The sequence below is a fragment of the Mustela putorius genome, unplaced genomic scaffold (genome assembly GCF_011764305.1).
Source record: "Mustela putorius furo isolate JIRA1106 unplaced genomic scaffold, ASM1176430v1.1 tig00000577_pilon_pilon_pilon, whole genome shotgun sequence".
In the NCBI taxonomy this organism is placed as follows: domain Eukaryota; kingdom Metazoa; phylum Chordata; class Mammalia; order Carnivora; family Mustelidae; genus Mustela; species Mustela putorius.
In genome coordinates this window covers 6,782,580-6,810,087 of record NW_025421421.1, presented here as the reverse complement: position 1 = coordinate 6,810,087, position 27,508 = coordinate 6,782,580, and the positions used below count along the sequence as shown (strand labels likewise).

Genomic DNA, 27,508 nt, shown 5'->3' with positions numbered 1-27,508 from the left:
CATGTTGTGCTAGGTTTTTATATGGAGCACCTACATACCTGGGGCACCTTTTTTTTTTTTTTTTTAAGATTTTATTTTTTCATTTGTCAGAGAGAGCACACGCAGAAGCAGGCAGAGGCAGAGAGTAGCAGGCTCCCCGCTGAGCAAGGATCCTGATGGTGGGACTTGATCCCAGAACCCTGGGATCATGACCTGAGCCAAAGGAACGGCTTAATACACTGAGCCACCCAGGCGCCCCAGTTGTGCTAGATTTACTTAAATTTCTTGATCCAAATTTTTAGCATCCTGTCTTCCATACTGGCTTTAATTTTTTGTTTTAGGCTATTTGCTCACCTAGAATGTTTCTCAAAATACCCCAGTGTTCAGGTTTTTTAAAGTTCTGCCTCAGCCACAGTGTCTTTTGTGGTTCTCTACAATCTGATACGGTCAGTCTTCTATAAGCTTCCCACTTTGAATCTCCTGTAACACTTAATATATGCTCTATCTCAAAATGTACTTGTATTCATTCTTCATCTTGTGCAGTTCTTGTGATTTTTTTTTTAAGAGTTTATTTATTTATTTATTTGACAGAGAGCAAGAGAGAGAACACAAACAGGGGCGTAGGGAGAAGCAGTCTTCCCGTTGAGCAAGGAGCCCAACGTGGGGCTCGATCCCAGGACCCCAGGATCATGACCCCAGCTGAAGGCAGACACTTAACCCACTGAGCCACCGAGGCGTGAGCTACCGAGGTGCCCCCCGCCTTTTGATCATGGTGCCTGGGTGGCTATGTCAGTTAAGTGTTGGACTCTTGATCTCAGCTCAGGTCTCAATCTCAGGGGCGTGAGTTCAAGCCCCAAGTTGGGCTTTATGCTGGGCATGGATCCTACTTTAAAAAAAAGAAAAGACTTCTTCATTTTAGATTTCATAGAAATTTTACCTTATTCTACAGGGTGTGGAAAGTCAGTAAATTTGGAAAATAAATAAGGGCATTAATATTTTTATTTTAGGACAACTTAAATACAAAATTACATTATATTTTGGAACTAACATTTCTCAAATATATGTTTGTATTTACATTTTTTCCCTCTAGGTGGCAACCTCTCACAGTTAAACTGAAAATTTGGCTCTGAATGTCATTAAATGTGAAGAGTAGAAGTAGAATATAAGATTTAGTGGATCTTTCAACATGTTCTGGAGTTAGATTGTCTCAGAAATCTAAAACCTCTTAGGCTGAAATAAAAAAAGTTTTCATTAGAATAACAGTAAATTTCATTTTGGGTAGCAGATGTGGGCCACTGTTGGATTAAACAGAAATACCAATAGTAATGGTAATTTTGAAGCCTTTCAGAAATTAATTTGTTTGGGATATTTTGTCTTTATTTGTGTTGAATTTTCATGTCCACGTCTTTTATAAGACATTTTCTTTTCTTCCTTTTTTAAAAGTTTGTTTATTTATTTATTTTTAATAATCTCTACACATTGGGTAGGGAGCACATGACCCCAAGATCAAGAATTGTACATTCACTAACTAAGCCAGCGAGGTGCCCATTCTTTTTTTTTTTTTTTTTAATTCTACCCATCATTTTGATGTTTGCTCTTGTTCAATGTTTACTCTTCTTCTCTTGCCCTTGTTGAAAGTTTGATTGCTGGTGGTTGTATTACAGCTTTGAAAGGGTGTAACCAACAGTGCTGACACACCCATGAAGTGGTGATGCGAAACCCAGAGGGAAAAGTACATGCTCTCTCTTCCTACCGCCAGAATCCTTAGACTCAAGGCAAATGATTCCTTTATGTTAGTATCAGCAGCCTTGAAGCCTTGAAGTATCGCCCCTGTATGGGCTCCCAAGCTGTACCATATGTGGCTTTTAATCATTCATCATGCAGCCATAGAGCAACCATCTATTACAGAATACAACCTTTTTTACTTTAAATCTTTATAATTCTTCGTTAACTGGACAGTATGTTATTTTAGTTACAAAAAGGCTGGTGAAATGCATCAGTCTTACCAGTTTGGCCATGATTTGCTCTCTTTAGGATTAATTTCAATTTGTATTTATAAATTTTTGAGTAATAGTGGATCAAAATAATTTCTTATAGAAGATTTTAATACTTCTTAATTTTTGTATCTTCCAAGCCCTAGTAATAACATCTTAAAAGGAGCATTACTGGTATATTTAATATAATACCTTGTGTTTTCTTTATCTGTCCAGGTCATAGTGATGGGAGCTACTAACCGTCCTCAGGATCTTGACTCGGCCATCATGAGAAGAATGCCCACAAGATTTCATATCAACCAGCCTGTGAGTGCTTTCGATTGATGTTATGCCCAGTTAAATACTCCGCTTTTTACAGGAAAGGAATGTTTCTTTTTAATCAGACTTACTATTTATGACAGGCAGGAAAGGAACGGGTCAAGAAGCCCTGTAACTGTTTATTTGTCCTCTCCACTTTGTCTTCCTTCTTTCATACTTTCCTAAGATGAGTATTGCTTGCTTCTCTTCAAAGTATGTAATTACCCCCAGGTTTGCTTAGCTGCTTTTGTGATTTTCTTTAGAGTGTAGCAAATCATCTGGTAAGGTATGTGGAAAACCTGGACTGCAGTTTTGGTTTAGCACAGGATGAATGGCTCCCTTCAGAAGGCTGACTGGAAGGACTGCCATTGATCTGATTCATTATTGGCGGTCGTAGTGGGGGCTTTCCTCTGATAAGGTCAGTGGTTAACCAGTGGGTAAGGTATTATACTTTAACTTAATGCAGGTGTGAGGGCGGTCTTCAACCAGTGCTCCTTTCTAGTACCTTTATTTTTTTCATTAAGAAATACTCTGAGGTCAGTGATTATAACTTAACCGTACTGTGTATTTTTTCACAAAGTCATCACTTCTTGAATTTTATGGGCCTTTTTATTGAAGAAGGAAACAGGGTTATTAAGTGAACATGTGTGCAATGCGATCGGCATGTTACATGTATAGCTGTGTAGAGAAATGCTCAGTGTCATTCCTTTCAGATCTTGAAATAAAAATGTTCTAATACAGTCTCTAGGTAAAAACTCCCTGTCTCCTGCAGAGAGTTTCTGCAGCTTGCCGGTTTGCAGCGGTAAACGTGGTTTCCTAGCATTGATGGTTGTGTCCTCTAATTGCTCTGACCTGTTATTTTCTGTAGCTACTGCTTCTGGCCCCTCTGAGGGTACAAGCAAAGTCAGCCACTGTGTTAGAAAATGTACCCAAGAAGTCAGTGAAGAAGTTCTTTAACTTGATGTGGGAGACTCTAAAATTGAGTTTGATGAGCGTTGACACTGTCTCTGTGTTGGGCACCTGCCAGGCTCTGAGGAAGGAGCTCAATCTCTGTCCTCCACTCTGACACAGGAAAGGCAAGACACATAAATAAAGAACACAATTTAAAGAACTGCGAGAACCTGAAATGATGATGAAAACTAATAATTCTATCTGAGTAGTTAGTGAACTATACAGACTCCAGCTGGGCCTTGAAGGAGGGCAGGAATTTCATATGCGAGTGAGGCAGGGAAAGTCTTTCTGCCAGAATAAACAAAGGCAAGAAGATGTGGGAGCACATGTTTAATGATGACCTCTGGGGGTAGTTCACTTAGCGCATCCGGAAAACAGGTCGAGGGAGGGTGGGGAAGGTAGGCTGCTGTCAGCTGTGGATGAACTTTGTGTGACTCGACCAAGAATTTCACTTTTATTTTGTTTGCAAGACAGGACCTTTTTTTTTAAATTTATTTCACAGGCAGAGATCACAAGTAGGCAGAGAGGCAGGCAGAGAGAGAGGAAGGAAAGCAGGCTCCCTGCTGAGCAGAGAGCCCGATGCGGGGCTCGATCCCAGGACCCCGGGATCATGACCTGAGCCAAAAGCAGAGGCTTTTACCCACTGAGCCACCCAGGCACCCCCAAGACAGGACATTTTTAAAGAAAATTTCCTTTGATGGTTCTGAAGACAAAGATTACATTGATAGAATGTCCTCTTGCAGTCCAGTATAAAACGATGTACAGTAGAATGTATGTGCATTTTTGTTCAGCGTTGACAGCATATAAAAAAAGGTACTGTCAACACTAAACAAAAATTCACTAATAAAATTAGCAAGTGTGGAAGTTACGGTTGAAGTGAAGGAACTGAGAGGGTATTATTGCTCTATCTTCTAATTAGTGGTAAAGATTTTACTACAGCATTGAGTTTTTAGAAGTTTCCTGAATAAAAAAGAGAAGGAGATATGCAGAGCTACAGGGGAGAGACTTCGGTCATCCTGGGTATTCATTCACTCACTCAAACATGTTATTTCCCAGACATTGTGCTAATCACTAAAGATTCAGAATAAGAAGATGGGAATTCAGTAGGTTGACCACAAACGATTAGAGTCTAGAACCTAGACCTTGCTTAGGCTGATACTTTAGAGTTTCTGTCATTTCCTGTAGGTATTGTCAGATGGTGTACAGATGAAAGAAGAAATGTTAGAACTATTTGATTCTAATTTTTTTTTAGTACTAACTGGAAATTATTCTGGTTTTAGGCTCTAAAACAAAGAGAAGCAATCCTGAAACTCATCTTGAAAAATGAAAATGTAAGTAGAAAATTACAATTTTCCTCATCCTATAAATATGTTTATGTGCATAAGACCATTTTAGAAGAAAATGTAAAAGTGATCTGAGAATAAACAGCTTTGTACTTGGCATAAATCACTGTAAAACTGTTGCCTGTTCATGCAACTCAGTAACCCTGGTGCATTTGAACTTAACAAAGACGGTCTGCTTTTTTTTAAAAAGCCCTGTGTTTTCACGTCTACGGATTACCATCTTCTTTGATATTTTCAGACTGTTCTCCAGTTATATAAGATACATTTATTTTTGTACAGCAGTATGCATTTTAAAAATTTATTTAACTGCAATATTTTTTAAAGTTGGAATTTAGATTTAAGAAGGTATAATTGAAATGTTTAATAGTTTGTATATTTAAGGTGACATGCTTCAGAATTAAAGTGAGTACATTGTATGGTATTCAGGGAAGAATCTTGCTTCCTTTCCTGTATTTCTTCTGTATCCTTTCAGATGGCATTGTGTCCATACCAGCCACTTAGAATATGCTATTATTCCTCTTCCCTATTCTACGTAGATCATATTAATAAACTGTGTATGCTGTTCTTTGCATTGCTTTTTTCCATGCATCTTTGAGATCTCTCCTTATTAGCATATTGTATCTTTGTTCTTTCTCTCTCTTTGGGTTTTGGTTTTTGGTTTTTGGTTTTGTGTATTTGTGTGTGGTTTTTGTTCTGGGTTGTTTTTGGTTTTTTTTGTTTGTTTGTTTGTTTTTTTTTGCATTGCATGGGATTCCACTATATGGCTATACCATAATTTATTTAGTCAGTGCCATACTGAAGAACATTCAGGTTGACTTTTGTCTTTACTCTTTATAAAATGCCTTGTATATGTGTCTCTTCACACTTGTGCAGGATTATTAGTGGGGTAGATTTTCCAGAAGAGGAATTGATAGATCAGAGGATATGATTTATAATTTTTATAGCTATTACCAAATGGTCTGTGCTAATTTACTCTCATACCAGCAGTAGTACAGTATCTCTTCCCCGTAACCTTGCCAACAGAATGCTGTGGAACTTTGTGCCAACATGAAAGGTAGAAGGTGGTGTATCTCATTGTATTTTTAGGGATGAAATGAGTATGTTTAGGAGCCACTTGAATTCTTATCTCTGAAATACTTGTTCATATGCTTTGCCCATTTTTCTATTGCAGTGTTCTTTTTCTTATTAATCTATAGGAACTCTAATACATTAGGGAGATTTTTCTTTGTTTCAAAATTTCAAAATATTTTTTTGAAATTTGAAAATATTTTTTCCTGGGTTATCTTTTTTAATTTACTGGGAATTTTCCCCCTTTATAGAATCTGAGTTTTCAATAACATCGTATTCCTCACTGTCCTAAACATCATATCTAAACTCCTTATTTGGGGGGCACCTGGCTGGCTCAGGGGCCGGAGCATACGACTCTTGATCTTGGCGTTGGGAGTTCAGGCTTCACATTGGGCATAGGGCTTACTTAAAAAAAAAAAATAATAATAATAATTAAATAAACTCACTATTTGAACTTGCTGTAGCCAAACTAAAAAAGTCAAAAAGATTCCCATAGTGAGGAATTCTTCTATTTCCGTGGCTTGCCTCCATCCTTGGGTCACTAACTCTGCTCCAGCTCTCCCCTACTTCCCCACCTCCCGGGTTTATTTTAGTTATATATTTAAAAGGAAGAATTCTTAACTTTTTTGACTTGACCTCATAAACATTGTTACACTTGCAAAAAATTGGTACTAATTCCTTATTATCACTGAATACCTTGTCCATATTTTCTGTTCTCTGCTAAATGGCTTGTTGGTTTTTCTTTTTACTGTGTAAATGTTTGACTCAAGATCCATATAAAGTTCATAATTTGTGATTATTTGATAGTTTTTCAGTCTCTTAATCTGTAGGCTATAGATTATTCCTTCATCTCTCTCTCTCCCTTTTCTCCACCTTCTTTCAGTTTATTTGTTGAAACAGTCAGGTTGGGTTTGTCCACATTTTCCGTAGTCTAAGTTTTGCCCTTGTCACCCAACCCAAAGTTTCCTGGCTATTTTTGCTGATTTTTCTGTATGAATTTTAGAATTTATTTGTCTTACTCAAGATAAAAACAGTAGTATTTTTAATGGATCATAATTCAAGAGAATTAAGATCTTTTTGATGTTAATCTTTGTCCAAAAGCAGGTATGTCTTTGTGGTTCTTCCAGTCTTCTCCCATCTCTTTTAGTAGCATCCTGCTCGTTTTTTTCTTTAAAACCAATCATAGATGGGGGACACTTGGGTGGCTCAGTGGGTTGGAGCCTCTGCCTTCAACTCAGGTCATGATCTCAGGATCCTGAGATCGAGCCTTGCGTCGGGCTCTCTGCTTGGCAGGGGGCCTGCTTCCTCCTCTCTCTCTCTCTCTGCCTGCCTCTCCACCTACTTGTGATCTCTGTCAAGTAAATAAATAAAAAATTTTAAAAAACCAATCATAGAAAACATATGCTATTTGCAGATATTTGCAGAAGTTTGAAGAACTTAGCAAATGAAAGAGATTACTATTGTGGGGATGATGGAGTCATTTAATAAAAGAGATAAAGGCTGTGTAGTCTTTTCTTAAAAGCTACTTGTACATGAAATATTTTGTACAGTTTCGGGGAATTCCTAATACTTTCCATGTGTTTTGGGTAAAGAACTCCTGTATGAGCAAGAAACAAGTATTACATTTACCTTTTAGCTGAATATTCGGTAACCACGTTGAAAAAGACATTGTGTAATTGTAGTGCTGTTTAGATAAAAGACACTTAATTGGTGAACCTTTAACAAAGATAGGCGTCATTAAGCAGTTCAGGGAAGAAAACAAAAGAGATAATATAATTTGGTGAGTTCTTTTGATTTAGGATGACTGTGCTGTGGCTTGAAATCCATCACATATTAGAAGGTAGTTGCTGACAATTTTGTAGACTTCAAGTTAATAGAGCTATTTAATTCAAAAAAGTGTAACGAAGGATGGTATTGACAGATGTTAACTTGTGTAGTTTAATACAGATAGAGATGATGTGGATGACTTACATAGAGATGATGAATATAAATGATGCAATTTAAGCTCTGTCTCATGAGATAGCCATACTTTACACAGACTGTAACATTTTCACATTTAACTTAAACTCCTCATTATTTCTAAACTTTGATTACATATTCTGCTTTTGTTTTGTTTTGTTTTTTGTTTTGTTTTTTTAACAGTAGCATCTTTGGAAATTCGATTAGAATTGCATTTGCCATGGGTATAAGGAATTTTTAGCATTCTGTTTCTAAAAGCACAAAGAACAAGTCTCCAGTTTTATGATTCATAATAATTCTGAATGCTTTCTGGATAACTGTCGACACGGGAACATTTTATTTCCCACTAGCTGGTATTTGTATGCTGAAGGCATATCATTACTTCACTAGAATCTGAAAGAAATTATTGTAGTTTTGTTAAAAGATGCCTCAAATGATACTGTTTCTAGTCTTTCACATCTCTTTACTGATAGTCCCTTAGCACAACTCACTCATGTAAACAGGGTAGCAATTTTTGCTTTAAGTTTCAAGTATAAAAAGAATTAGGACTAATAAAATGGATACCCTGTCTCTGTAGTGAGATCATCAGGGTGTGCCTTTTACAAACGAATCTGAGTTTAGATCTTTTCCGTAACAAAACAGGAGTAGTTCACGGGCATGGGCTTTGGAGACAGACCCAAGGGCCCCACATTCTTTCTTGACCGCTCCTTGCTGGGTGACCTTGGGCAGATAACTGTTAATCGTCCCTACGCCTTACTTAGTTATTTCTCACTGGGAAAGCGGAGGTAATGCCAACAGTCTCATAGATTGGTTTCAAGAATTTTAAATGTGTGTGAAGCACTGAGAGTGCCGTGCCTGTGCACCCTCCACGGTACATGCGGCGACTGTGCATAGCAGGTGCTGTGCTCTCGGCTATCGTAGGAGTCCTTCAGTGTTTGCCAGTGTGGCTCCCGGGACACAAAACCATATCTAACTTGGGAGCTGCCTTCCTAGTTTCCTATGAAAACAGTTCCTGTGACTTTGTGGTTTGTCTGATAGCTATTATTTTGTACAAAGGGTTGCTTTTAGAGTATTTGCCTTGTGCTTAGCATAGTGGTGAGATATACTTTGTTTTACTTAATCCTCCGTCCATCTAAGGAGCACATAGTCCTGCCATTTTACATTTGGGGAAACTGAAACGCAGAGAAGTGATAGAATAAATTGCCCAGGCTCACACAGCAAAGGAGTGGTGGGGCATTTCTCTTAACCACTGTGGTGCACTGCCTCTGTTCTTCTTGCTCCTGCAGTGACTGGGATCTTCTCTTTTCCAGCCTTTCTCATACGTGGTTTGTTCATCTTTGTGACTTGATCACTGTGTCATGTGCAAGGCTTGTGAATGGTTAGGACACGGTGCGGCCCAACAAAGGAGTGGCCAAAAAATGGAGTGGAGGTGTTGATTGTTTAAGGGAGGAAGTCCAATTTTTAACATCTCAGAGTATGATTTGGAAGGTGTTTTTAAGTAGTTATTTAATTTAAGATATATTTTAACTGTACACACTTAATAAGCTTAAATCTACCACCCAGATCTAAAAGGTACTCTTCACGTGCTTTGCTTTTCGTCTCCTGTGGTCTCTGTCATTGGTAGCCTGTTGTCCTGAAGTCATCAGTGTCCATCAGTCCCTTGAGTGTGCATGGACAGATGTGTAATGTATGTACTCCTTCACAAATATTACAAGCAGTAGAGTAGTTTGTGTGTGATTGCTGATGTGCACATTTGAGAAGTCTTCTCAGACAGAGGAAGAGAATAAACCGTCTCGCAACAGCGTTGGCGTGTCTGTCTTCCGGGGCCCTGTACCCTATGTCTGGTAAGGCTTTATTTTGCTGTTCCAGTCATAGTGACAGTTAACAAAAAATTAGGTTTCAAAATTTCAGCATTTATGGTTAAAGAAAAAACTAGAAACTGAAAGTTATTCTGTGCTATTCCAGTATGCATTTTTTAAGAAGTGTGTTTGGGGGGTGCCTGGGTGGCTCAGTGGGTTAAAGCCTCTGCCTTCGGCTCGGGTCATGATTCCAGGGTCCTGGGATCAAGCCCTGCATCGGGCTCTCTGCTCAGAGTGAGCCTGCTTCCTCCTCTCTCTCTATCTGCCACTCTGCTTACTTGTGATCTCTGTCTGTCAAACAAATAAATAAAATCTTTAAAAATCAAAAAAAAAAAGGTGTTTGGCTCGATGCTCTGCAGCACTTTTTATGTTCCTTTCTCCCTGTGGAAGGTGGACAGGCATGTGGACTTGCTGGAAGTTGCCCAGGAAACGGATGGCTTTTCGGGCAGCGACCTAAAAGAGATGTGCAGGGATGCGGCCCTCCTCTGTGTCAGGGAGTATGTGAATTCTACGTCCGAAGAAAGGTATGATCCCTCAGATGTGTCAGACCCTTGTAGAACTTTAAGGTTGGTTCCTTTTTCTTTACAATAACAACCCTGCTATGGAACCAAAGTAAGCTTGAATGAAAGCTTACCCCAACTTGATGAATTGCCTCTTTTTCTAAAGGGAAGTTCTGAAAGTGAATTAGAGACATGGGTCATGGGGAGGCTTTGGAATAAAGAGAAGGAAAAGCCAAATTTCTGCTGCATATGCACGGACTGGAGCGCAGAAGGCCAACAGGAGCTTAGGCTCGCAGCCTGTGCTAGGAGAGCAGGGCTTTCCAGCACTCCTGGCTTGCTTTCCCCCTAACTTCCTGATCCCACTTCCTGTGGTCTTGCAGGAGTTTCACACGTAAATGGGGGTGAGGACCCGGCTGGGGGTTAGATTTCAGCTTGTTGACAGTGACATGTTTACCAAACAGAAACTGTTGTCACTGCAGCCAACTTCAAAGCAGGAGTTTGAGAAACCAGTTCATACTCAGAGATACTAAAGAACAGGAACAAGCCACCCCTGATGAACCCCAGCCCGCAAGGACCTTTCTCAAAAGGCCCCTTGCCCAAGCCCAAGCTTTGCGACTTGTTCCATTTTGACCTTCCAACAAGGAGTTGCTGTAACTCTTAGCAGACCCGTGTACTTCCGGGACCTGTGGTGAATGAGTTCTCCACCTCTTGCCCTTTGGTTTCTCAGACCCCCTCCCTCCCCCCGCCCAGCACATGGCCGTTGCAGGCTTCCCCAGCAGGGTGTCCTGTGGCACCGAACCCTCAGCTGCGCGCATGCTAGTTCTGCACCTGCCAGTAGTGCTCCCTGGGGCCCCATTAGAGAGAGGCTCACTTCATTTACTTGTGGTTAAATTATCCAGCTCCTCTGATGCTAACTTTGAGAATACTTTTGACCTCTGACTGTAGCCAAGAGACCACTTTCCAAAGGTTTTTATTCTTATGTATAAGATAATGAGGAAAAGGGAAAAAAAAACAAACCTATGAATACATACATTTTGTGTGAATAAATTATATTACTCGTGAAGGTCCTCTTTTCCTGCTGTCCTCAAAGCCTTTGAAAAACTTATATTTCATTATGAAAAATCTAGCTAGTAGACTAGGCTTTTCATAACTTTTTCCCCAAATGTTTCTTTCTAAGTGTTGTAGATTATGAAGAGGCATTATATATAATTATTAAAGAGGGGAGGTTTTTAGAGTTGTTGGTTTTGTTAATAGCAAAGAATTCTCTTTTCTGTTCATCACATGCTAAATATGTTCCTGAATATGTGGCCACGGATGCTACGTGTGACTCCTTGATTGGAATTCCATTCCCGTTTAGATTAGCTGCACACCTGTGTCTAGCATTGTCCCGTTTTGCTAATACTCGGCTTGTGATTCTTAGGGTGCGGTGTTTGGTTTTCATCCCCATGTCTGAAATGTGTATTTACAATCAGCCATTCTGGCCTCCTGCCTCCTAGCAGTTAGTGGTGCTTCAGAATCTCCCCCAATGGGCATACGCGTGGAGAATTCCTGGAGGCATTCACATGGAGCAGTGAAGTGTGGCTCTCTTCCGGGGTTAGATATGTGGAAAAGAGACGTCACGTTCTAATCTGGGCAGCATATTTGAGGGAGGTGTAGCCCTAAGTCATTTGACCATCTGCATTGTTTGCCTTGCAGCCACGATGAGGATGAAATCCGGCCCGTGCAGCAACAGGACCTGCATCGGGCGATTGAAAAAATGAAGAAATCAAAGGATGCGGCATTTCAGAATGTTTTAACACATGTTTGTTTAGATTAAGAGTAAAGATCACTTGTACAGTTCAGTGTGATCTAGTTCAATGTGCTCTCTTACATCAGTGGAAATAGAATGAAGAGAGAAATGTTCTTCACCCACTGAGAGAGTTCTGTGTTCCCGACACTGGTTTTATACTCTGAATTCTATGTTACTGAGATACACTTGTGTGAGCAGTATCACTGCTCGTTGAAATCAGGTGGTTTGATCCAGCCTGCCTGGGCGTGTGTGTCTGACCTCTGTAGCCACGTGTGGCAGCCCGAGAGCGTCTAAGCTGGCCTCAAACATGATTCGTTGAGTCATTCGTGAGGAAGGGGATGTGAGTGTGCGTGTGTATATTAAATGTATATATTCACACATTTTATATTGAATTCTGTAGATATGTTTGAATACAGAAACTTTTTTTTACCCCAACTACTGAATCAGAAAGTACCAAACAGTATATAGCAAAATGAAGATTTATGGTTGTGTCTGAGGTACAGCGATTCAGCCATTTGTAGTTATTTTCCTTTGTTTCAGCTTTTTTTAAGTCAAGCATTTCTCTGCTGTGGAATAGTTGCAGTCAGCCCCCTCTCCGTTTCCGGATGTGGCTCCGCTGCTGTGGTATCAGGATAAGCAAATAAAAATACCTGTTCAGTGATGAGCATTGACTGGTTGTCAGGCAGTTGGGCGATCAACGCGGATTTCACCTCCTCCTGGCAGCACTCCAGATAGAGACGTGTTTCAGATCAATATTCTGACACATGGATTGAAAGTCTTGCCCACGAATGGCTTTGAAACACCATGGTGCCATTCGCTATATGTATATGACTGTCCTTTCTTCGTTTCATGGGACATAGTTCTGTTGTAACCATGGCTTTTTAATGTTATTTTAAAGTTGTATATTCTTTAATTATGGTCAAATATAATTTGGTCATCAAAAATGAAATGATAGTTAAAAGCAAGTAGCTGTTAACTAAATGTGCTAAAAGTACTCATTTTGTAACTTTAATTTTTTAAAGTTTTCTTAGCATATTTTAAATTATGCCCTAGTTAGTACAGATCTACACATCACAATCCCCATGTTGTATCTGTAGTCATTCGATGCTATGTGCCCTACATGTGAAACTTTTTTTTGTCCAAAATGTCACTAACCAGAATTCTGTTACAGGCACGTAACACACCGCATGAGGAAAATGGCACAATATGATCTTGAGGTGCCTTCTGTGAACCACCTGAAAGATTAAATTATGCTTCAGATAGTTTTGTTTTTATTGTATTTCTTTGAAAACTCAGTCTTTTTTTGTGAGTTATTGGATTAACTTATTTGCTAGAAAGTCTCTCACGAAAGCTGTCAGAGCATTCTGTTGTGCTTTGAATGACGGGTGGGGCAGAGGCTACAGTAGAAAGCAAGTCACGAACATGGTAACAATGACTGCAAGTGGGTTGCAAAACACAAGATACCAAAAATAAAGTTTCGTCTCCATTTTTAATGACTATTATACTAGTATTTTATAAATCTGTAATAAAGAGGACTCTTAATTCTTCTCTACTTCTTGGTCTTTTCAGGTATGTAACATTTTCTGGGTTGTCTTTTGGGTATACACCTTGCCCTTGGAGTGTTTTCTCTCTCTGTGTAGCTTTTGCACTGGTACAGCGTATATTCTAGTAAGCAGTCATTATTGTGGCTCAGTACGGAATTCAGTAATGATTTGATTTTCATCTGATGGCATATTCAAAGTAAGAGGCTCTGTCTCTCCTGTCCCTTCTTAAATTCAGACTATGCAGTAGTATATAGCTCTTATGTTTATCATGGCTTTAATCACCAGAGGAAGGTTGAGAAACATACTAATCCCATCAACCGCAACTCATCTTTAAGGCCTCGAGATAATCAAGGACACTTTCTTGTATTCCTCTGAAGAATTTTGAGTGTCCTGTGATCTATGCTTGCTGCAGACATGCACTTGGCACAGGCAATTGGGTTCTGGGTTCTCTGCTGTCCCCTTGTGGGCAGCAGTTCTGAGTACCGGCTGTGGAGTGGGACTGCCTGGTTTAAGTCCAGGCTCCCTGTGAACCCAGTGAACCCACCCTGTCCCGTGCACCCATGACCTCACTCCTCGGAGATCCCCCTGCTCCTTGACAAAGAGGAGCCACCAGGGCACCCAGCGGAGAGGTGCTGCAAGGGGGCAGCACCTAGAACAGTGACTGCCCAGGAGGGGGACCTCCCGTTGTTAGTTGTGTTACTTTTGCACACTGGTTGCATCACTGTTGGCCAAGCTGCGTTTGTGAGCATCCTCTATGCTGCCAGAATCCTGAGGCCTATTCCCTAGGGACAGAGATGGAAACGACCACCTATGTGATATTTCTCTAAAACCCTCATTGTTGGAAGACTTATGGTAAGTCTGGTGTATCTCAACTATTCCCAGGCCTTTTTATGTAGAGTTTAGGAACTCCATATCCAAAGCAGTTCTGTTTATGAATTGCCCTCGCTTCTACCTCTCCGCTCCCGACCGCAGGGCAACCCAGAACCCACCACGCTAGTAAGAGCTGGGTTGGGTTCATCTAAATAGTGCACGTGGGTCATATTCTGCCATGGCTGGTGGCTGTAATTTTAAGGGTTGGCATTACATGAGGACGGCTCAGGCCTTGAGTCCATCTGTGTAAAAACAGCGGTGTCCCCTGTCAGTAGGAGGTGCTTTCAGCGGAATTGTGTTTGTCAACCACTGTTACAACTTTCTTCTAGATAAAGAAGACGAATTGCATGATGTATATTTTATAATTCTCTGTTTAGCTTCTTTTAAGGTCAGAATACTGGGTAGAATTCCAACATGCTGATCATATATCCTGCTCTCCAAGGCTTAGAGTTGTTCCATTTAGAGCGGACAGAAGTCCTCAGAGGGCCTTGGTTTGACCTAACTTGTTCTCGACTCAGCCATCCAACAGAGCTCACCAATCTTGTCAAAAGTTACGTGTCTTTCCACGAATAGGTGGACATTCTGTGCTCCCCTCACGTCCATCAAAGTACTGAGAAGAGTGACACATGCTGGACGCAGATGAGATCAGCCCTCTCGGAGACCGATGAGCACTGTGAGTAAGAACGAAACTTCCTCAGTCACGCTGGGTGTAAGTGTTAACACTGTTACACTAACAGCATAAGGTCTCATCAAAACACTGGAACGGGAGTATGTGTTTGTGATTAATATTTATAGTAGGAATTACTGTGCTTGAGAACACTTGCAAATATGAGCTTTTGTGCTTTGAGCTGCAGTGGCAGTTAATGTGAATGCTGGTGTGGAATGTGTCAAGGGCCCACGCTTGTGAATCATGACAGTTCAGTTTTAAAAGTAGAGCCAGAGCCCTAGTGGAGTAATCACCGACCCCAATGCTTGGAGCTGAGCCTGGAGCACAGTGGTGTGCCAGAGATGCGTCACTTCCAGAAATGCTGAGATGCTGGAATAGGGGATGGTCATATATTGTCCAGTAAAGCAAATGCCTTTGCAGGTGGGTGTGAGGGAAACAAGCATTGTCTATGGGGCCAGAGTCCTAGTCCCGTAAAGAGTGGGGTTCCACTGCAGACAACCGACTCCAGCAATAACGAATTTATTTGAAAGCTGTGAGCTCCAAAGGAAGTTCAAAAACTAGACTTAGGAGAGAAGGCTCCTGAAGGTTTTGTAGCAGGAATTACTGCTCAAGAATCTTGCTTTTATTCTACTGGATTAAATGAACTCCATTTATCTTTAAATTGCCCCAGGGTGTGCAAACCCCAGTGAAAACCACTGCTTAGGGTCCTGAAGCTCAGAGAAAGGGCCCTCCAGGACTCCTGGCTTCAGTGGTTTGAGAGCAAGGCTAATGCAAAAGAGAGCAGTATTTCCACCGAAGGAAATGCAGTATGGTGGATAATGTGGCTGGACAAACAAAAAGTGATAAATGACCAGCCAGCCAGTCACAGGCGGCCTCAGGTCATGTGCTCAGTGAAGGTGGTATTCTGACTAGCAGGTGCGTGGACAGCCTTCAGGGATCCCAGACGCTCTGCTTCCCCCCCGATGTTGGACGGCTGCTTTGCATGTCCACCTTTTAGCTAAGTGATCACTTCTGATTAGTCATGTCTTTTGTTCCAGATGATGGGTACAAAACACTGGAGATTGAAGTAGTGTTGGTTTTTGTTTGGGTTCCAAAGAAGGCGAACCTTTTCCTTTGACAGGCGGTAGTGGCAGAGGCCTAATCGTCCCCATTCTGGAGTCCAGTCATGCTGGGTCTGGGCTGTACCATAGTAAGAGGAGTTGCTGGGCTTAGCCCTCCCCCTGTCCCCTCCAGCGGCAGCCTTTTGATCTTAGCAGTACTGAAGCCCAAAAGGGCTGGGTTTACAGGGGTCAGATGTTCATGGCTCCCTCCACATGCCCAGTTCTGATGAGGACACACAAGACTCAGAGACCCTCTTTCACCATTTACTCTGTGAAATCTAAGGATGGGGGACTGTCTCCCCTGGCCATTTGTTTTTGAAGGTGATGTGTTTATGGATCTCGGTCAGTACTATCGGAATCTGCGTCATTCTAGTGGAATTTTATGTCCTGTGAAGTTCATTCCCAACTTTATAGGTTTCAACCCCAGCTGTGAAACTTCTTTGTATGTAATACAATTTTATATTTGTGTTTGTGTGCCATGTATATATGGCATTGTAGCCTTGGGCAAAACCTCTGTTTCCTTGAGCATCTGTTCCCTTATCTGTAAATAGAAATCCTAATTTGTACGTTCTGGAATTGTTTTAAGAATCCTATGGAAATGCTTTGGGAGTTTGGAAGTGAATCTGGCTGTAGGCTCTCATGTTGCCTAAGGAAGTCCTCTCCTGTCGCCCATTTCTAGGCCTCCCATTTCCTTGTCTGCCGGTGATGGGCTTGCTGAAGTAGATCTCTCTACTTTCCCATCCCAGTTCACTAAGCTGCACGGTAGCCACGGCGGCTGTGTTGGTAGACACAGGGCCCTTAGTTAGTGACGCAGCTCTGACTGGCAGCACTCAGAAATGGGGGGGCTCTGTCAGCTGGGGATGGGTGTTGGCCTTGGGGGATGCAGTTCCGATGGGCACAGGTCACCAAAATGCCATCAGGTGGGCAGGTTGGAGACACTGAGCGTGCCAGAGGTTGCTGTGTGTTAAACGTGTTTAATGTCTGTGACTGTTGGAGCTGGAAGCTTTCTTTGTTGTTTACTTTGAATACCCAGAGATCTAGTACTTTGTAGAATCATCTGAGGATAGCATGGGGATACAACCCCTTTAGTGGTTCATGGGATTAATATCTTCCTGGTAAATATAGGTTCTTCTTGGTGAATACCCTTGTAGAAGCCAATCTTTTAACTAGTTCGGAATACCCGATCAGTATTGGGTTTTCTACATGAAAGCAGTCCGTACAGCTTGCACTGAGCTGCACTTTACCACCAAACTGTTTATGGAAAACAGGCTTACGAAATAAATACAAATCAAGATTGCTCTTTCCATGTATGTGTATCATCTGTTACAGTTTATAAGAACAGTCACATACGTTGTCTTGTGAAACTTGAAGTACACGGCAGGCTTATACTTCTGGAAGAAAATACCCAAAACCAACTGTATTTAAGAACTTTACCAAATAAAGTGTGTATGATCACCGCCAGCAATTATAAATATGTGTGATGACATTAAACGAGCTGTGCTCACAAAGCTGGGGGAGTCCTCGCTGGCACCCCCCGTTCTCTGCTGGCCCTGAATAGAAGTGCGATGTGTGTAACTGTCTAGGTTTTTCATGTATTTAACTGAATCTGCAAACTCTAGCCAGTAACCCATTTATTTTTAGTAATATCAATAAATTGAGAAATTTAAATTTTTTTTCATTAAAATCATTCACAATATAAGCAGAAACAGTAGGTAGATTCTGGAGTGTGTATCAGTGAATTGCTTGGATATCATCTTCCCCGTTCAGTGAACACACCAAGTGGCCCAGTGATAGTTAATATTCATCAGAGAACTAAATGCGCACGAGAGGCCAGAAAAGAAGTCAGTGGCTTTCAGAATCGGTGTGCCGTCATTCCTGATCCTTGACGCATATGGTGATGAGGGAATGCGTAAGTGTCAGAGACCTGCATTCAGAATCTGTGGCCAAGTGGCAGGAGCAGTCCCCCCGACCTCCACCGTGACAGCAGCTGACCGTGCCGTGTCCGTCAGGGACGCCAGACCTGACGGCCAGGTCCCAGAATCGGAGGAAGAGGAAACACAATCTGACTTGCTCTTGAGTAACCACGATTGTTTCATCGTGCAAAGGAGACGGGCTGGAGAGAAACCCAAGGGCCAAAGTGCTGATACATTTGCAAGGTCTGCTGATGTTGGACCCGGCGACTCACAAAGGCCTTTTCGGGGTTTGTTCCCCTGCCCTTACAGCCTGGCATCCCCCCCCTCGGCACCCTTGTGTCCTCGTGTCCTCACACATGTCTGAGCCTACTTTGTCCCGCTGTCACTCAGAACGAGCGAGTGAGCGAGGCTCTGAGCAAGAAGAGGGCTCTTTGCCCAGCAAGGGGCGGTGGCAGAATTTGTATGAAGCCTTCAGGTCCGCAGGGAGAACAGCCCCAAACTGGCAGGTGCACGAAGGCCACTGGAAGTAGGGGTGGAAACAGGTACCTCGTCTCCTGGCAAAGGATCCATGGCTGAGGTTCAGCACCCCCGATGAAAAACAAGACAACAGCAGACCGCCCGCCCCAGCCCTGCTGGCTCACTCCCTGGGGGCACTTTGAGAAAAGGGAACAAGTTGGAAAGAAGAGGTCAGACTCTCTTGCCGTGACATCCTATGGGGAGCCCCCAGCAGCCTCCTCCCCCTGAAGACATGAGGAGCCCTGCACCTCTACGCCCACCGTGCGCTTTTTAAGTGACTCTAACGCAGGAGAACAACCTCTTCCTTGTAGTCAGAGGGTTGCTGCTGTTTCTCCCCGATGACTCAGTCAAAGCCCTCAGCGGTCCCGCAGCCCACCCACACTCCGCGTCACAGGCAGAAGAGACTCCACTTTCATTTTGAGCAATTTATTAAAATAAAAAGCCTCACAGGTACATAGAAATAGTCATTTGCACTAAGTATTATTAAGAGCAGAAAAGCAGTTTTAAATATATCTTAAAAATCACAAAATATATTGATTAAGGCACTACATTCCATCTCATGATTTCAATAAATACGCTGTTCTTTAAAAAGGCAGTACTGAGTAGCTCTGATTAAATCAACGGAGGCACTACACTAGTCAAGGCAGTGAGGCTTTGCTGTGGCCATTGTGTGTAATTGATTCTCAAAAGAACTTTAAGTAGCTAAGATTAGCATTTTCCTAAAAAAGAAACTGAAAATATGAAAAAAAAATCACAGTTTTCTCTTTCCAGTTTAAGTCTCTTCCAGAGAGACTTAGCTACAAAAGGTATGGTTTCTTCATATATTCTTTAGCAACAAGCAGTTGTGCATAAAGGACAAGGATTACCTCCCAAGAAGTAAAACCATCAGAGGTTAGATGTCTCAGCACAGCACGAGTCTTTGGAGAAGTATTTTTTCCAGCTGCCGAAGATCAGCTGGATTTAGAAAACTCTGCACCTGGCATCCAAGAAGGTTGCTTTTGTAAGTGCTTTCCGAGCAAGGAGCTTTGTGGAGCAACTGAGGGGCCAGAGGCAGCTCCCATGTTGTACAGTGTAGACGGAGGCCCAGACTGCCAGTCAAGTGACGGCAAGCCTGTCGGGTGCCGCCAGTACCTTCTAATGATGCCAACCGTGAGCATTTGTGAGCGTGCTCAGCAGCTCCTGAGGCACACGCTAGGCATCATCTACTGGGGACCCCTCTGAGACATAGAGTTTCTGGAGTCTTTTCCCATTTCAGCAGCCCGCTAGTCTGATGGTCTGGACTGGTCTGGGCCAAAGCTGCAGTCTATCAGTGCGGCCTCTCCCAGGACACAGTGACCACAGCAAAGAGGAGAAAAATTAACTTCCCACAACAACGCCAGATCGTCTGAGCTTTGGGGGCAAATCTTTTCCTCAAAGTGCCCTCTGCTCTCCAGCTGAAAATCACTATTTAACTGAGTTCTCATGTAAGTGTGGTAAGATGGTCTTTCTTTCCTAGACAACATCACTTTCTCTGCAGAGCTAGGCTGCGTGGACCCGAGGTGCTGGGGTCCCCAGGCAGGCCGTGCTTGAGCCCGAAGAGACGGGGCTGGAGGCAGGAGTCCAAAGGGCGAGAATCTACGTGTGAGGGCGGAGAGTTCTTTTCCCCCTTAGGTCGGTTGTGCAGAAGAGGTGGTTCCTCCGGTTCACATTGCCGTGACACCGGGCAAGACTGAAGCTGGAAAGTACACTTCACTTTTTGGCAAGTAAACAAGATATGGTCAAAACTTTCAGAAACCTGGGACCTACTGAACCAGACGCAGTCGAGAAGACAAGTTTGTTCTGAAATGCTAACAGTACAGCCCGCACCTGCCAGGAGGCAGCTGCAGTTGGACTTTCTTTTATATATGACTGAAGCTGACTTCAAATTATCGACACACTGTTTACCTCATTGTAAAACACGAACATCAGTCACTGAGAAGCAGTTGGGTCCAAAGCATCTAATCACAAAAATAGAAAAGCAAATCCAAGAGCACTTTGAGAAGAAACTCTGCAGCCGGAGGGCTCTTAGTTGTTCTTCTCCAGGGACCGGTAATAATCTGTCAGGACTTTCCATGCTTTGGGTGCCATGAAGCCATCTGGGGGATTCTCGCCCTCCCGGGCCAGCTTCCTCATCCGCGTCCCAGAGATGAAGTCAAACTCGTTGTGCCTGTCATGGGGCAGCCACACACAGCTCAGAGTGGGTAATTCACCCCATCCCCAGAGCTGCCTGCAATAGGTGACGAATTTTAGACCCTATTTTTTCCTTCTGTAAAATGCTGCACCTTCTGCACGAGCAGTTCACTAACTCTTCAGTAAAGGAACTTGGAGAAGAAAGGGGCGTGATGGCAGGCGTGACAGCAGCCGCATGCTCAACACTGCCTGGGCACCTACTCTGTTCATGGGAAGCCATATCCTGCTGCTACACTGGCTTCCTTTCCCTTAATGCCTGCTCGAGGAAGACTTGTTGAAAGAGAGCTACTGATGGACCGCCTACTGACATATGAGGGGCCGTGCTACACTTCAGGGGGACACAGAATGTCTAAGACCGGGACTCCCACCCCACTAGGAGCAGGTGGAGATGCACTTCCACAGGGCCAGCACTCTCATTGTATGGAGGTGATTAAGGACTCTGCCTCCAGAAACCTACCTTGCGGGGTCATAGAAGTCCATGGCTTTTTTGGCTTTGTTGTAGGCAGCCACACGGAATGGAATGATTTCCACCGAGGTCAGGCCTGGGGCCATGCTCAAGACCTTGCCTCCATGAGTGGGTTCATACAGGTCTTTCTTGGTCTCAGGGTTGGGCATGCCTGCAGGGTCCCGGCCCACGATGTAGAAATTGACCCCTGCAATCATCCGGGACCTACAGTGCCACTGGACCTAGAAAACATCACCCAAGGGAGATGCTGGTCACTGCTGCTCAGCTCTGGGGTTCCTGTTTACAGATATGCCTTTATTCTGCTCTAAAAGTAATCCAGTGATCAGCTAACAGCTGGAAGATATCAGTGGATTGTCTAAGTGCCCTTCATGCTTCATGTTTGCTGCAGCAGGAGCTGTAGACATGAATCCCCACCGCCTGACCCCAGCTTCCTAGAACCCAGGGTTCTGTCTCCTGAGTGCTTCTCCACATAGGCACGTGGACCAGGAACACTCAGATGTGTGAATTTTACTTTCCAGTCCCTCCCTATTCAGAATAAATCACAGTTTAAAGGAAATTACAAATTCCAACCTGTCTGATCACCCGATTGCCAATGATGAGCTAATCCCATGAAAACACTGATTCTAGTTCAACACAACATTGGGATTTCAGAATGAATCACCCTTTCTGATGCTCAATGACCGATACAGGGGATGGGGAGGAGAGCCAGAGGCCTGGCACTGTGATCTGATTGAAGAAGATTAATTTCTGAAACTCAATTTGGGGCATTCCAAAGGGTTTAGACCCTTCCAATTCATCATGCTTCCCACACACTCGGTGCCGTGGGACACAGAATGTCCCTGTTTGACGGGCTTACTGTGGTAGGACGGAAGGGGACACCAAGCTTTTAGGGACGAAGTCTTTCTCAAAGAGCTCACGGGCACGTGTGGTGGTGACCCACTCAGAGTGACTGAACTTTGGCAAATGAGTATCAGGTGCGATACACTTTGCCCCAGGTATAACAGGTCTGATGTGTTTTCCAGCATTTTTACAAATTCTACATGGAATCATAATTAAGTTGGATAAAGAAGAGAGACTAGAAGATTCGAGAATCTGTTCATGAAGGGAAAGGATCACAGAGACTCTGGCTCTCATAAGTAAAGTCTGAGCCCCCATTTACGAGGCCCCCCAGCCCAGGGAACTGCTCACCTCTGTGGGGCCAGCGTACAGCATCGGGGACGGGAAGATGGCAACGATGGTTGACTTGGGGTCCAGGACCCCTTCCTCCAGCACGGCCGCGTGCTGCTTCATGCGCCACGCCAGGGGCACATCGTCGTCCTTGGTCCAGCCCCCCAGAGGGTGCAGCAGGAGCACTGGGTGCTTGTAGCCCCGCTCCAGCAGCCTGCGGCGGGTGTCCTGCATCAGCAGAGCGTGCCCGTTGTGGACGGGATTGCGTAGCTGGAACGCGAACACCGCGTCTGGGAAAGGAGCGGACAAAGGCCCAGCTGAACAAAATGCACATTGTCGCTTGTCCGCAAGAACAAAACAGAAATGCAGGGGGAGGCTCCCCTCTGCTTGCTAGAATCATTTAATAAAGCCAATTAGATCTTGAATTTTAAAAGGAAAGAGGGGGCGCCTGGTTGGCTCAGTTGGTAGATCGAGGGACTCTTGATCTTGGGGTTGTGAGTTCGAGCCTCATAGTGGGTGTAGAGAGGACTTAAAAATTTTTTTTAAATATCTAAAGAAAGAAAGGAAACACTGTGTTTACAGCTCAGAGAATCCACTATGCCCACTCGTTTTCAAAAGGCACAAGTAGACTCCACCTGGGTCTTTGGGGGCTACTCTGGGACTCCAGAGGCACCCAGCAGACCAGAGGGGACACACAGGCAGGAAGCCCTAACGAGGAACCCACCTCAGACATGAAGCATCTGTCAGGGACCTCTGCCGCCAAGCACAGCTCAGGCTGGAGCCGGCAATGAGCAGTCCCCACGCCACCCTCTGCTCTAGGCTCGCTCCCTCAGGGGGTGGGCGACGACCAGCGCCCTCTGGGGCCCAGGAAAAGTTTCAACAAGCTAAAGATGTAAAAACATATTTCACCTTCACTGAAAAAAAAGTCTTCAAAACTACTCCACTTAGTGACAGGCTCCTGAGAGGCTTAAATTTTCCTTCTAGTTACGGAAGAAAGACCCATTATGGGAAACTTGGGGAATCCACAGAAGCCCCAAATAGGATAAACTCACCTATAATCCCATTACTTTTTCTCTTTTTCAAAATTTATAAAGTGAAAACCCTCCTGCTTCTTGGTCTTAACTCCATCCCCAAGTGGCACCTGTCACCTGTGGTCTAGGGTACACGCCCCAGAGACTTCTCTTCGAGACACAGAAGTAGCTTAGGGTTCTGAGAACGATTACTGTATTTTCCAAAATTGTGCTGTACAGATTGTTCTCCAGTTTGTGTTTTCACTGAATAAAGCCACTTGGGATATTTTTTCTGTGTCTGCCTATTTTTTAACTGCTGCGTACTATTCCAAAATGTGGCTGTCCTTAGCTTTCTGAACCGCTCCAGTCTGTATCAATACACACACCGATAGAGGTTTCCAGCTTTTTGCAACTATAAATGGCCGATTCCTGGTACCTTGAATTCTGTAATCAGAGGGTGGGAGGAGGACTGACGGAGGCATGAGAGCCAGGCCACCCACGTACCAGCGTTCATCTCTTTACATTTCTGCTTGAGCTCCAGAGGCGTCAGGCGGTACTGGTCCAGCCCGTCGTTCCACCTTATTCTCTCCAGCACGTGCAGGTCTCCACCAACCAGCCAATCCCCGCTTTCCATCACCATCTAGAAAGACCGTGAGTAAAGCTGGAGGTGAGTATCAGCTTCTAGTGGATCTGAAAACCATTTTCTCCTCCTAGATCAACCTTGGGTTATTCCTGAAGAACTGCCTTCCATTCTTAGCCATTTCTAGCATAGTATTTCTCAAACTTTTTGGTCTCTCAACCCTTTTATACTTTTTTTTTTAAAAGAGAGAGAGAACATAGAGAGGGGCAAAGGGAGAGAAAGAATCTCAAGCAGACTCCACATGCCCAGGGTTGGCAGGGGGAGCCCAGCAGGGGGCTCAATCCCAAGACCCTGAGATCAAGACCTGAGCCAGAATCAAGAGTTGGACACTCAACTGACTGGGCCAGCCAGGCACCCTGTCATCAAGAACATTCTTAACCGAAGCTGGCCCTGTTTTTGCTGCAAGTGCTTGCTGTCTGGGGACAACCCAAGTGGAGCCGGGCATCCCTGTCTTGAGTCCTGGGGACCATGGCTATGGCACCGGCATTGCAAACATCAGCCCAGTGATGATGGCAGATGATGTCTCAGTATTAGAAAGGTAGTTTTGAGATTGGGGTTCTGTGGAAAGGTCTTGAGGACCCCCAGTGCCCTGCAAACCACTCTCTGAGCGCCACTGCCAGCATGTTCCTAATACAGCCTGATGTGTCTTCGACTGTTTTCAATAAGAACCCAAAACAGAGAAGCAGGGGGCGGGGCAAGTCGTTTTCTACCAGTTAATTATTGCTAATAACAATTTCTAAGAAAACTTTAAAAGAAGTATCCTTCTTAGTTACGCTCTAGTTTGAAAACAAAAGAAAATGTCCAAAGAGTAGCAGTATGTCGCCAAGTCCACACCCAAGGCTAAGCACAGACTAACTAGCTAACTCTGGATTTCTCTCAAATAATCTTTGACAAGGGCACCAAAACCACTGGAAGAGGAAAGGAAGATCTCTTTGGAAGACAGTGTTGAGAAAACTGGATATCCACATACAGAGGAACAGAGTTAGAGCCTTATTTTATACCCCGTAAAGAAATTCACTCCAAATGTGTTAAAGACCTAAATGTAAGATCTAAAGTGATAAGATTCTTAAAAGAAAGCACAGAGGTTACTATTAACACGCTCCCTTATCAATACGCTCCCTTATCAATACCCGTTCTGTTGACCAAGTGACTTCGGGGATAGTAAGGAACAGAAAACACACACCTTTAGAAGGAATTACGCCCTTCCTCTCTCAGCCTGTCTTTCCAGGGTGGACCACACAGCCCCAGAGGCCGCCCTGGTTCTGGGGACAGGCCAGCAGAGGGGAGTCTGTGGGGGTGTGGGTGGAGCTCAGCCGAACAGCCTGGGGCGCCCTCATGTGAGGAACAAGGCCAAGCACAGACAAGGAAGGAGAGGGTTCGTGGCAGGTCAAAAGCCATCTCTTCACACAGCACCCGTGTTCTGGTGCAGAATTTAAATTTGAACCTGACCTTCCAGGTTATTCTCAAGGAATAGTGGTCAACGTAGAAGGACAGAACACATTTTATCTAAAAGTTTGTTAGTTCGATAGGTAACTTTTAAACATGGTCTGTGGGCTTCCATTCGCCATGGGCCCCACAAATGAGGGGTGAGCCTGGCGGGAAGGGAGGGTAACAGTAATGGAAAAGAAAAAACACGACTGTGGGGATGGAGGGAGGAGAATCACTCAGTCAGAATACTGTCAAATCCCCGTACCTGTGCATTTACTTTCTCCTCCTTGCTCAGTTAGGTGATTAAAATTTGGAGACTTACCCCACACCCCTAGGCGTGTAGTAACTCTTGCTGGACGCTAGGGGTCTGCCCTCTACTGTTCAGTTGGTGAAGGCAACACCCATCCAATTTGGTTCACAACTCAGCCTAAAGATGAGTCTATTTGATGGCCAATGCTGCACCTATGCTTCTGTTATTGCTGAGACGAGGAGACGCAGCAAGCACCTCCCGCCCCAAGATGGCCCTACTGTCCCCAGAACTGAGATCTCACTCCCAGGAAGGGAGGTTCAGTGGCTCTGCCCCATTTCCCAGGCATTGTGGCCTAGGGGCCCTCACCTCCTCCGGAGAGTCCGCAAACCTGGGCGCATGGACAGAAATGAGGAACAGGCTTTTGGGGAGTCAGAGAATGTGAGAAGGGAACCGGGCTTGGAAGCAGAGGCAACAGCAATACAAAAAGGAGAGGGGGAGTTCAAACCCTAGCACGAAGACAAGAAAGCTGTTCTGAGGAGCCTTGAGGGGGTAAGGAGAAGCCTGACAGGCATAGCCTGGAGAGGAGGGTGAGTGTAGGGGCTGGCGCGAGAGCAGCCACTGTGCGTGGGGAGGTACACTCCGCGGAAGGAAAAGGCACGGGGGGCGGGGAGGAGAAACCAGGAGGGAGTGTGGAATGGAGGCTTTGGGAAAACAGGGTCACAACAAGAGGGTTCAGAGATAAGGATCAAGAGGTAGAAAACCGAGGTGATCCCCATGGAGAACACATTCATTTCTGGTCCAGTAGCTCTGGGGTGACAAAGGAGAGGTGACAGGGACTTGACACGTCATTTGCAGACAAGAGGAGAAGAGGTAGCGCTCAAGGGTGCACAGGGGCTCCCAGAAGCCAGGACACCATGTCCAGGACCCCCAAACCAAGCTGCTGCTCCCATTACACCTGCTGCCTCCCCCGAACTCCGCCTGCAGAGTGTGAACGCAGCCCTGGCTGGGGGCTCAGTGGATGACGACACGGTCCTTTATCTCCTGGGCTGGCAGAAGACCGAATGGGTAACCACACAGTGGGACAGCTGGGGTCAGACAAGGGCAGAGTGCTCTGGAAGCATAAAGAAGGCACACCGCATCACGGGGAGGAAGGGCGTGACAGCCAGGTGAGGTGGCAGGGGCAGGAGAGGGGACGACAGGCTGGCCCGCTACGGGGGATGACGGCAGCCGGGAATGGGTCAGGCAGGTCGCTGCAGGAGTCAGGCAGGAGACGGAGTGCCCTGGCCCAAGTCAAGAGAAGAGACGTGCCCAAAGTCAAGCCATCCATGGGACTGCCAGGACCCAGCAGCCGAATGAACACAGGAGGAGGCAAGGAGGTCGCCCGGGATTTGGCGGAGGCCTCCCACTGGGGAGTGGGTCTGGGAGAGAAGGGGCGTGAGCTGGGGGTGAGGTGCTTGCCACTGGAGACATCCAGGAAGGACTCCTGAACACTGCTCTAACGCCAGGATTCCCAGCCTGAACGGACTCACAGGGAGCGTCCGGCGCCAACCCCCAGAACCGACGCAGCCAATGACGCCCTGGGCCACATGGAAATGCAAGGAGACCCATGGCCACTTTGGGAAGGGGTTATTTGGGAAGTTTTGGGTTAAGAAAAAAAAAAAAAACCAAAGTGTAAATTTCACTGTAAATTTCAAGGTTCTAAAAAAAGGGGCAGTGAAAAGAGTCCCTTCCCTGAAATGGCCAGTGTCGCGCATCTGATAAACACACGTCCCACTCCAGGCGTGGTGTGTACAGTGAGTGCCTCCCTCTGCCGGGTTATCCGGGGCCCATTTCTCGCCATCAGCTCATGAGGAATGTTTGCAGAGTCCCTGTAATGACCTCACAGGATGGTCACTGACCAGACCACCAAGACCACTAGGCACAGCACCACGTTCCCTGGCTTCGAAGAAATCCTGAGCTCCAGCTGCCACCAAGATGAAAAGAAAGAATT

At 44.5% G+C, this 27,508-nt stretch overlaps 2 protein-coding genes across 6 annotated transcripts in view; one reads left to right on the top strand and one right to left on the bottom strand.

Annotated features, from left to right (window-relative positions):
* The window catches only part of ATAD1 (ATPase family AAA domain containing 1), a 65,386-nt gene extending 52,154 nt beyond the window's left edge, over nucleotides 1–13,232 (top strand). For 3 of the 4 annotated variants that reach the window (XM_045081454.1, XM_004764128.3, XM_045081453.1), the window contains exons 7-10: nucleotides 2,190–2,279; nucleotides 4,502–4,552; nucleotides 9,838–9,974; nucleotides 11,646–13,232. In XM_045081454.1, coding sequence (XP_044937389.1) covers nucleotides 2,190–2,279; nucleotides 4,502–4,552; nucleotides 9,838–9,974; nucleotides 11,646–11,766 — 399 coding nt within the window. In that variant the 3' untranslated portion in view covers nucleotides 11,767–13,232. The remainder of the gene's footprint in view (nucleotides 1–2,189; nucleotides 2,280–4,501; nucleotides 4,553–9,837; nucleotides 9,975–11,645) is intronic. The other variant, XM_004764130.3, reaches the window with a different exon arrangement.
* Nucleotides 13,233–18,759: 5,527 nt separating this feature from the next.
* Nucleotides 18,760–27,508, bottom strand: part of PAPSS2 (3'-phosphoadenosine 5'-phosphosulfate synthase 2) — a 117,150-nt gene continuing 108,401 nt past the window's right edge. For both annotated transcript variants that reach the window (XM_013062244.2, XM_045081450.1), the window contains 4 exons: nucleotides 23,705–23,840; nucleotides 22,212–22,480; nucleotides 21,015–21,244; nucleotides 18,760–20,534 (listed from right to left, as the gene is read on the bottom strand). In XM_013062244.2, the coding sequence (XP_012917698.1) occupies nucleotides 20,393–20,534; nucleotides 21,015–21,244; nucleotides 22,212–22,480; nucleotides 23,705–23,840 (777 nt within the window). In that variant the 3' untranslated portion in view covers nucleotides 18,760–20,392. The remainder of the gene's footprint in view (nucleotides 20,535–21,014; nucleotides 21,245–22,211; nucleotides 22,481–23,704; nucleotides 23,841–27,508) is intronic.